Source organism: Chinchilla lanigera, unplaced genomic scaffold (genome assembly GCF_000276665.1).
Source record: "Chinchilla lanigera isolate Chin_1 unplaced genomic scaffold, ChiLan1.0 scaffold00035, whole genome shotgun sequence".
NCBI lineage: Eukaryota > Metazoa > Chordata > Mammalia > Rodentia > Chinchillidae > Chinchilla > Chinchilla lanigera.
This window is the reverse complement of record NW_004955436.1, coordinates 5264232-5275833: the sequence shown is the minus strand read 5'-3', so window position 1 is coordinate 5275833 and position 11602 is coordinate 5264232. Positions and strand designations below refer to the sequence as shown.

Here is an 11602-nt window from a genome sequence, read left to right as displayed (position 1 = left end):
TGATTTGAAAAATGCATAAAACCATAGATTTCTTCCTAGGATTCACAATGGGTAGAAGGGGTTGAGTTTTATCTTAAGTGGGGTTGTATTCAAATCAAGAAAAACTAGATGAGAGGGGACAACTAACAAAGAGTAATGCATGGAGCCCTGGACTGAGATCCTAGCTCCGGCTTCTCAGTAACTGATGTAAATATGAGTAAGTGACTTCGCCTGCCCAATTTTAGGTCTCTGTTCTGTAAAATGACAAAGTTAGCTTGGCTCTTTCTATGCTCCTTAAAACTGTAAATGCACTTGTCCTGGACACCTCGACACTAATCACATTTTGAAATATCACCAAGCATGTAAATACATAGATGTTTAATAATTTTTTGGTAATAACATTTTCTTTTCCTTTTTCTTCCCCTTTCCTTTGCTTACAAGCTTTCTGCTTTAAAAAACCTATGATGCTGCTTGATTAATCCAGTGGAATGTAAATGTAATCAGCAACTAAATCAAATGTGTCTGTCATCCACAACAGTTCCAAAGCAAAAATAAAATTACAGATCCTTCTAATTTGAACCAGCTGAAGTAACTGCTGATTTTTTATAGTCTCAGTGAAGCAGTGAATTATTAGATTTGATTGTCTTGGCAGATTACAATGCAAAGCACTGTTGTACCTACAGACACTGCAGCCCCTACCTTAATTTAGAGCTTGGCACTGGAGCTGCCCCAGTTTCTCCTCTCAGTGAGGTCTCGACCGTCTCAGTCAGTCCCTGTAATCCCTTCTTACGCTCAGGGCACTTGGGTTCATCCGAAGGGCCAACTGGGACCAGGTGCAGTGGCTGTGTGGACTGTACTGCCCATGGCCAGGCTGCGGCCTGATGGTGAAAAAGGGCGTTCCGATGAACAAGCACTGTCTTCAAAAAGAACGGCCGGCGAACTGCAGCTTTCACCATGAGCTGAGCTGCCCATTTGCCAGTTTAATTTCTTATTCTAAGTGTTACTTGCTTTTTAATAGAAAGCTTTCAAATTTAATTTCTAAATTATAGGACAGAGCCATCGATGTGTATATAACAAGCTCCCCTACTGAGTGACGAGTTTTGGGACAAGGGTACTTTCTACATTATTCTTCATGCTCAGTAATCTATTCTACTCCCCGACCATGCCAAGACAGCAGGAATTTATGTTCCCAGTGTCTTTCAGAACTCCAATTGGTTCCCAGCATGGAATACTGCTTACATTCGTTTAAAATTCTATTCTGAACATAGAGCCCATGATTTCTGTGTGGGATGTAAAGTTGACAAAACATGTCCTTTTTTCTAATGCAAATCCAACACGCGTTGGCTTTCAGGTAGTCAGACTGACACAGCTGAGGGTGTGTGGGACAGAAAATAACTCCCGCTAAATAAAAGGGTATGGAGTGAGGGAAGAGGAGGGGAGCTATTTTGTTAAGTGGAATTTTTGAGGCATACGGTAAATGAGGTTTTTATTTTTTTGAAGGAGATTAAGAATAAAAACAAAGTGTTTAAAAAATGATATTGAATGCAAGGTAGGTCAAGGAAAGCTGATGATCTGCCAGGGGTGACAACACTTAATAACATTCAAATTAATTATAATATTGAAAATGGAAGGGTCTCACTTCAAATGAATAATGAATAACAAAACCAGACTTGGCTCTGAGGTGAAATGTGATTTTCATGAGGATGGGAACATTTAACATTTATACAGCCACTCATATTCTCAAAGTCATGTATCAGTGACAACTGTAAAATACAGCTCTAATTTGAATTGATGAAAACACTTTTCAATGGTATAGTCAGGTGATAGTATACACCTCTCCTCAAATACAAGGTGAGAAAAAAGAGGAGAGTTTTTTTTAAAAAAGAAATGCTTCTGACTGCTTATAAAAGTGAAAATCAAATGCCTGGTAGCCAACGATTGGAAATGATTTGATTCTTAGTATACTTTGTTTTTCATTCACTTGAATATTACTAGGATTGTACAACTCTTCACATGCTTAGCAGTTGAAGGTAATCTACACACTGAATGCAAAAAAGGTTGACATAAATATGCACTGTAATTCCTAGGTACCACTTCAAGTAAAAGCATATTAGATTGTATAATTTCTCTGGAATTCTCACATCTGTACTGTTCAGATCATGCCCTTGTTACACTTGAATTTTAATTAAAATGTTTCTCTGGGGCCACACTTGCACCAAGATTTCAGTCCAACCATCCTCTTCGCTGCTGTTACGCTGAACCTGTCGATGTAGCTGTGAAGAAGCCACACACAGGCCTGTTTTTCAGACTTCTGTCCTGGTGATAAGATTTCAGCCAAACATCACTGTCCCCCCACAGCTCTGCCCCCTATTCAAGTACAACCTGGGTCGAACTCTCAGCCCGATGGCAGGCAGTGGCTATCCACATCACTTCCAGGCATGATCCAGGGGGCCCCAGAGTGCTAATGACCAGAACAATGCAGAAAAAGCCAGAGAAAGACACAGAACTGTCACAGTCTTGCATCTGTAAGTGACCCTATGGAGAAATGGTGCCCACCAGTCTGGAAACCTTCCTGGATTGTCAGCTAGGGCAGAGGGTGCATATTTTGTTTCAGAAGTATATTTTGAAGTAGTTTTAGTTTTGCCTTTTTTATCCTAATTAATATGACTGAATTTTTGCTACTTATTTATGGTTCTTGAGGCCACCTCACCTTTCACTAACTTTTAATCTATTGCTTGATCTAAATTCTTTTATTACACCATGGGTTCCTTGCAGACAAAAACCCCTGTGTTGCTCATTTTTGTATCTCCAGCACCTAGCCTCATTCCTCTAGCAAAGAGCTGGTATATATTCATTGAGCAATAGGATTAATGCATAGAAGTTATTTTCTTATGGGAAGTAAGCTCATGACGTTGGTGAATCTAGCTGGTACCCAGTCACGAAAAACCAGACAGAATCCATCACACTCATGGTAATATAAAACCTGCAAATGTAAAGAACAAAATGCCAATGTGAAATTTTCAAAATTAGCTAAGAACTGATCATCATGTATAAGACAGGGATTTACACTTTTGTAAGAATATTTATAAGGCCTAAGTTATGAATTACCTTTGAATTACAATCAGAAATACAACCAGAAGTTCCTATGTGACAGATCACAGAATAGAAACAGGTATCTGAATCCTGGTCTCTGTAGAGGTCATCTGCGATATTGTAGTTCTTCCTAAAGGGTCAGCAGTAGTAGACGGATACCAGCAGCTTGGGGAATGGAATCTCTACAAAGGAAAAGTGCAAACATTGCCTTTGTCAGTGGAAGACGAGATTGACGCAGGGCAATTTCTAAGAGAATGTTAGACAATGTCAAATGTGTGGGAGGAAAGGAGCCTGATATTGGAGACGAGGCTATTATGACTCAGAGTTAAAGAAAGGAAAGTTTTTAATTGCCCTGGAATGCCTTCTGAAATTTGAAACGATCTGGGTTACATGGTTTCTAAATAATCAGACAGTGAGCCAGACCTGTGGAATAACTTGCAACCTGGAGTTAAGAAATGGGCACAGACCACTGAGAGAAATAATGAGGGCGGAGTGAGATTTTCCATGACACAAGCGGAACACAAAACAATTTAAGATAAAGTGAACAGAAATGCTGAGATGAAGTAAGAATAATGAACTAATAGTTCAACTGACACTTTTCTCATGATTCTGAAGACTGAGTTTATCTCAAAGAATTTTTAGGCCATGTGACAGGATTTCACAGTCAAATGAAAGCAAATATAATTAAGTGGCCCCCATGGTCACTCCTAGTGTTCCTTGTTTCTTCTACATATGCTTCTTCATTTTAAACTTTAAAAAGCTATTCTTTGCAGATCTAGATGGTTTCCACCAGGTTTTCTTCACCTACAAGCTAAAAGAAAACTTGTAGATTTCTCCTGCAAAAATCTCAAACGAGGCACTCAAACACTAGTTTACATTTTGCTTGCTCGTAATTGTGAAAATTTCTTACATCCCGCACTTGGATCACACCTCCCTTCAGATCATTTGGATTGGTTATTTCTCCTCGTGTCTTATTAAAATGAATCTGAAAGGTTAGTGTCCCATGAAATGTTAGGTACTATTTTAAGAATCAAGTTGGCAAATTTCCTCGCACTGTGTTCAAATGTGCTACACTATAAAAAGATTTAAAAGAGATTATTTTTAATTATTGTCAATTTCTGTATATAAGCCAATTGTGACTATAGATTAAGATACAGAAAGACTGAAGAAATAACCCCCAAAGAACTCTATTTTCTCTTAACTATCCCCAGTCTTTGAGAAAATTGGAGACTCATGGTAAACAGGTTTTTATTCCCAATTACATCTTTCTCACCACTCCGTAGAGTAAACAAGTTGACACTGAAGACGACACGTGAGGATCTTAAAATGGATCTGTGTGTTACCTTGGGGGAACAAATAAATCAAAACTTCTGGTTGCCTCTTGAATCTTTTAACATTTTGAAATTCACATAAATGGGAAAATCATATTCCTAGCCAAATATAGCATATGTGTCACTGACTGTTAGTTTGTGATAATAGCAGACAGAACAGCCAAGTGAAAAAAGAAATTGTTCCTTAAAGCAAGAATGTTTTTAATTCACTAAGGTGAGTATTTAGAATCACGAGTGAAAATCACAAGGAATAATATCAGTCTCATCAGGTTGGTGTAAAATGCAACGTTTAACAGGGAAAAGGTGGAGGTTTGGACCTGTGATGTCCTCCAAAACTCTCAGGGGAGAGGAGGATTTAGGGGGATAGCTCCCTCATGGGGCTACTGCACTCTTGGGTGGATTCATCTACCATGGGATTAGGAGTATGTGTGCTGTTGTAGTGGGATCTTTCAGAAGAGGCAGTCACTGGGGCGTGATGGGGGTTGGTGTATCTCCACCCAGCTGTTCTTTTTTCTTTCTTTCTTTCTTTTTTTTTTTTTCTGGTACTGGGAATCAAACTCATGACCTCGTGCTTGCCAGGCAGGCGCTGTGCCACTGAGCTAAATCCCCAGCCCCAGCTGCTCTTTTTTCTTTGCTTTCTGGCCACTATACAGCAAATAGCTTTCCTTCATCCAGGCCTTCAGCTGTGCTGTTTCTGCCCTGGAGCTGGAGGACCACGTACTGACACTTCTGAAACAGTGATCCAGAATAAACCTTTCTGCCTCAGAATTGTGGGTGTTGTGTATTTTGTCCCAGGAATGAGAAAGTGATTAAGACAGAAAACAAACTTACAGTTTATCGCTGATGAATGTACTAGGTCAGTTACTAATATCTTAGTTCATAAATGACCCAAATGCAAAACTTTGAAAAGTCAACCTGTGATGCTGGCACAGAAATAGTAACTGTTAGAGTACATAAAAAAGTCATTGCTGAGAAGAGAGGACTTTTACTCTGGGGCTATGTCGGAAGAGTCCAGTGAACCAGTAATATTTATTTAAAATGAATTCCAGTTAAAAATAGAGTGGCAAATGCAAGGTTTGTAATACTTTATTCTTCGAGTTTCTTGAAAGATGGGTGTGCACACTTGGAAGAATATCAGTTACTTTGCTTTGGAGAGCTTCGCAGATTTCCCTTTGCCTCAAGAACAAGGATTTCAAAGAATTTTGAAGTGTACTAACAACTTTTCAGAAAAAGAAATATATGTTTCTTTACATATTTGTCTATTTCAATGTCTATAAATCCTCATTTACTCACCTCCGAAGTGGGTTTAAAAAATTTGCTATCTTGAACTATGTTTATTTACTAGAATAATTTTTCCTTTTCCTTTTCCTTTTAGTATGTGTAGCATAACATAGGTCATCATGAGCTTCATCAGCTACTAATAATTTGGTATAGTATACTTATCCTATAATCACATTTTAACTTTGTGTTGAATAAGAATTTGAAATTGAGGTTCTGTTCCTACGCTACATAATTTTACATAGGCTTAAAGGTCTTGACCCATGGAAATTCTTAATGAGTTACCTATGATATTATTTCTTCGGTTAGCTACAGTGAAATACCATGGAAGTAACTGATGAATGGAGATATATAGTGTTACATTTTCTTACAGGTAGAAGCACTGTGGAAGCATTGAAGGGATGTGTTTATGGGGACCCATACAGGGGAGCTGTATGCTTAGGGTACCTCCTTCAGACCACCCCCGTGCTACAGGAAGCACTTGGGAGGACTGTACTCTCCCACCCTGCTGCTGGGCATAATTTGCACTGATAAGAAGTTGTCAGCCTGTTGTCTGCGGCCTCTAGGCCCAGCATTCGGTGAACACCGAACATAAAATTATGCCTTACCCAGGCACTCTTTCACGCATGTTGTCTTCTAGCAGTTTCAACTCTCTGGTTTTATATCTTGGCCTTTGGTCCAGTTTGATTTGATTTCAGTGTGTGGTAAGATGGATCTAGTTGCATCTTCTGTATGTGGACTTCCAGTGTCCCCAACAGCATTTGTTAATGAGGCTTTTTTCTTCAGTGTATATTTTTGGGCCTTTGTAAAAAAAAAAAAAAAAAAAAAAAATCATGTGGCCTTAAAGACATGGGTTGATTTCTGTGTCTTTTTTTTCTCATCCATTGGTCTACAAGGCTGTTTTTGTGCTAGTATCATATCCTTTTTGTCACACATGGCTTCGTAGTTTAACTTGAAGTTGGGTGTTGTAGTACATCTAACTTTGCTCATTTTTTGCTCATAATTGTTTTGACTGTTCTTCATCTTTTCCAATTCCATATTAAATTTGGGATTGTTTTTCTAGCTCTGTGGAGAATGTTGCTGATATTTTAATAAGAATTGCTTTGAATCTTTAAATCTAGTAGCACAGGACATGAAATCAGAAATCAATAAATGAGATTACATCAAATTAAAAAAACTTCTACATAGAAAAACTAAACCCAGCACAATAAAAAGACAACTTGCAGAATGAAACAGAAAGAAGTCTTTGCTAGCTACTCTTCTGATAAAGGGTTAGTATCCAGAACGTGTAAAGAACTCAAAATATAACCCACAAACACAAACAAATAATGCAACTTTACAAAAGAGCAAATGAATAGAGTAGAAACTTCTCAAAAGCAGAAGCACAAACAACCAATAGGCATAAGAAAAAATATTCACCATCTTTAGACATTAGGGAAATGCAATCAAAACAACACTGGGATTCCATCTCACCACAGCCAGAATAGCTATCATTAAGACTACCAGAAACAATGAATACTGGTGAGGATGTAGAGGAAAAAAACTCTCCTACACTGTTGGTGGGAATTCAGACATCAGTGTGAAGATTCCTCACATTAGAAGAGAGATACCATTTGATCCACACCTGTATATTACAGCAGTCCATATATGGCAGCGTGGGGATATAAGCACACCCCTGTTTACAGTGGTACAATTCACAACAGCTAAGCTTTGGAAATGACCTACATAGCTGTCAACAGACGAATGGATAAAGAAAATGTGACATATACAAACAATAGAATATTAATGGGCCACAGAGAATGGGAATGTGTCATTTGGAGGAAAATAGGTGGAACTGGAGACCGTCATGTTAAGGCAAATAAGCCAGATTCAGAAAGTTAAACATCACATTTCCGGTTAGGAGAAACCTCATATAGAAATGAGTAAATGAATACAGTAAGGAGAGATGATGGGAAATGAGAAGCCGGGCTCTTGGAGTTAGGGAGAATGTGGCAAGGGATGGAAAATGTCCAAGATGTGCCATATGCAAATCCCAACTCCCCAGCAAGAGCCCCACTATTCAGTATTACTAACACGCACGAGGCGCTAGGGATTTAGCTCAATGGCACAGCACCTTCCTGGCAAGCACAAGGTTGTGAGTTCAATTCCCAGTACAGGAAAACAAACAAACAAACAAAAAACTAACACGCACTAATTAAATAATCATTAGCAATTACCTGACATTATTTCCTCCTCTGTGAATCAGGAGTATTTATTCATTCATTTATATAACTCATGTCTGATGTTTTATGATCACTTTCTGTTGTTCCAGGAATTGCAGCAGCAAATACAGAGGATGTCATTGTTGCTGCAAGTAGCTGTTGAGACCCTCTCTGGACCTCACCTTTCAGAATACAGATTTAGCTCTGCTTCCTGCTCTAGGAAACATCATACAAATTCAAGAGGTTCTGACAACCAAAGGCTACCGTTAAGGCCAAAACATGAAATTACAAGCACTTAGGAGATTGCACATGAGAAGAAAATGAGAGATAAGTACAGTCAACCCTTGACTATTCACAGGCGGGTAGAGTTTGTGATTATCAATGCCCTTTGATTCTCCTCCTCCTTCCATCCACCAACTATTGAATATTTCTCTGCTCATTAACACCTGCCAAGGAGTGGGAAGGTGAAATGCTAATCAGTCAATTTGGCTAATTGTTAGCCATGCTATGATCCTTTTTTTTTAATGTTGAGATAGGGAGAAGTTGCAATCTTTTACTAAAATGTTAGCTATGGATTTCAAAAGCTTATATCACTTTCCTTTTCTATTACTGCGTAAACTCAAATATTTTATTTTCAGCCAGAGATTAAAAAAAAAAATTGATACATCACTGGTTCTCAAATATGAGATTTAAAGTTCACATTATGTATTCCTTATTGACCAGTGTTCAGTGTTAATTCCCCCCACACGTCCAGTTTGGGAGAAAGCTTAGGTATTACCACCGGCAATTTAAAATGTAGCCTTATATAAATAACTTCACTTGTTAAATGGATTTGGACCAATAGGAAATCAACTTTGAGAAAATTACTTAAGATTCCCCACCCTTCACCCCTGGTAGGCATTTCAGGACCCTCCCAAACCAAATAAGGGCAAGAGGAATGCTCTGAGCATTAAGGACACTAAGAATAAATCTGAGCTATCACGGGTAGGATTACTTTCAACTCTTTATCTCCTGTTTTTGTGACACAGACCCCAAGATCTGTAATTATCTTAGAGAAACTGCTGGGTCTCAGACACTACTTTGTAGTTCCTTTGGCTTTTTTCCCCCCGCATCACTGTTTGGGGCTGGGGAGCTCGTGTGTGTGTGTGTGTGTGTGTGTGTGTGTGTGTGTTCCTCTAGAGTGCCAAAAAAAAAAAAAAAAAAGTGCTGAAGAGTCCTGGGGAGATGAGGCTATTTTTGTTCGAAGCTGATACTTCTCACTGAGCCACAAGTGCTGGTTGGGAAAGGGCTTAGGTTGTTTCCATGGGGAGAACTCTGCAGGAAAGAGGTGAAGTTCAACAGGACAGCAAAGAAGCAGCAGAAACAGCCGGGAAAACGAAGAGCCCTTAGTGTTAACACAGAACCCTCCACCAGAGTTCTCCAACCCTAAAATATTCTGCAAAGTGCCACTTGACGGACGTTTTCACCTGACTCACTTTCTACGAGCACCATGACTGAGATCACTGCCGAAGGTACTACTACCACTTTCCAGTTGACCCCCATGGTGGGAGGTGGGGTACCTTGACAGCCCGTGAACTGGCAATGCACCCTTTTAAAATGTGGTCTGCAGGTCACTGTTTTACTCAGTCTGGGAAGTGGACTTGGGAGCTGAGAGGCTGCCAGTTTCGAGTGTTGGGGTGGGGGGGGGCGAGAAGAATGTTTTTTTAAATTTTGCCTTTGGAAATTGTTCTCTGCTGTTCCAAAGGTTCCACTGGTTAACAGCTGTCAGCCACACTTCTATAAATAGCCAGAGCCATGTAACATGAAGGCTGATCCCGTATCTAGCAAAAATGACAAGGTTTGCAAGGATGAAGACCATGGTAAACTTAAAATATGCCAATTAATATTTAAACTTCGAGGGATGACTGACACATTTTTCCTTTATGATATTTACAAGCAGAGATCATTTTTCCTTTTAAACCAGAGTATGTAAACAAAATTTATATGCAGCATAAGACATAAATGTTTTGATAAAATACCTGTTTTCTTCTTGATCGGTACCCCAAGATAGAGATAGAAATTCCACATGCTATAAGTCTATCAAATTTAACAATAAAGCAGTTCAATGTTTGCATCTGATTCTTTTAATAAACTCCTCCCTATTTTTCTCCAAGTTCTGAATTATATCTTTATATTAGAATAAATACTTTGTTCCATTCCTTATCTAAAAACCTATGTGCTGTACCTAAAACATAATTGTTATTATGTGACTATGGTAGCAAATTCTGTGTAAACACACACTCACACACTTTTTCATTTTCTGTCTTACGATAAAGGAATCATTTAAAACTAATGCATTTTGAATATAGACACAGGCTGGTGTTAGTTGGAGTAAAAATTTTGGAGGTGGATCTAAAATCTGCTTCTGACAGCTGTAAGAAAACAAGACAGGTGGTGCTTTTGACAACTTCCAAGTCAAATGCTATGCTGGTTTGTTTTTAATTACACAACTGAAAAATAGAATATATGATTTTTAGCTTTTTGAGTGGAAATTAATATAGACAGTATGATTTCTATTGGAGATTTTCAGTCAATATTTATAAGAAAAATTGCCCTACTTGCCTTTTCTTCATAGAAATTAATCTGAAACCCCAAATTTACAATTACTTAGAGATTTTTATATACCGTGTTTTGTTCACAACTTTATGTGTATTTATTTCTTTAAACATCACACAATTCTATTAAGTAGCACCATCTCAGCTTTGCAGAAAAAGCAACTGTGACTCAGATGTTCTCCGACTCCTCAAGACCATAGCAAGCTGAGATTTGAAATCACAACTCGAGTTTATGTTTTTTTTCTCTTCTCTAGGAGGATATCAGGTTCAGTGTTTGACAATTTTAGTTCAGAATTTGCTAACTAAATATAAATAGCATTTTTCCTTATTCCTTATATATTCTGTATCATGTGGCCTTTCATGTCATAAAGAAAACTGTCTCTAAAAACTTCTTGCTTAGCCCTGCATAAGTTATTAAGAGACCTGGGAGTGTGTTGCTGCCCCATTTCACGGTGTGTATGGCCAGCTGGTGGGAGAGGTCAGCTGGCCAGATCGGTTTTGGTTTTGCCTCTGGTTAGGCTCTATGGTCCTTTGCACTGATTCATAAAACTTTTTAGGGGAAAAGTCCTGATTATAAAATTGAACTTTCATTTTTGGCTTTTCTCCATTGGGAGTGTTTTTGGAGGGATCCTGACTTTCTGGGAGTGACCCATAAAAATAATGGAATTATTGATAAACTAAGAAAATGAAGACACCATCTGCTTTCTGGGTAATGGCCATGTCCCCCTCCTTGGTCCACACGTTGATAGGATCTGTGTCACCTGAAACTCAGTGATGTACTTAATGCTTTTCTGGAATGATTTATTGATTGTTTTTATCAAATGAAAATTTTGTTGCCCACTTAATGAATTTATCTTTTAAGGTTAGTATCATACTCATCCTCTGTGACTATCCAAAGATTTTGCATGTTGCTTTACTATACATTTTTATATTATCTTTGAGATTTCTGTTCTTTTTTCTGAGATTTCTATTTTTGAACTCTACAGTAAGTTTTTTTGCAGCCTTTTATAAAAGTTATAATTTTTTACAATGTCTTGGTATAGACTAATCCCTCAGCATGGAATAGTGTTCCTTCTCACCTGCTATATTTTTGTTGTTGTTGTTGTTTTTTTTTTTTTTTTTTTTT

The 11602-nt window shown here is 38.2% G+C and overlaps 1 protein-coding gene across 1 annotated transcript in view; it reads left to right on the top strand.

Annotated features, from left to right (window-relative positions):
* Positions 1 to 9106: 9106 nt before the first annotated feature.
* Trdn (triadin) overlaps positions 9107 to 11602 on the top strand; it is a 302783-nt gene continuing 300287 nt past the window's right edge. The window contains exon 1 of the mRNA XM_005389153.2: positions 9107 to 9393. Coding sequence (XP_005389210.2) covers positions 9372 to 9393 — 22 coding nt within the window. The 5' untranslated portion in view covers positions 9107 to 9371. The remainder of the gene's footprint in view (positions 9394 to 11602) is intronic.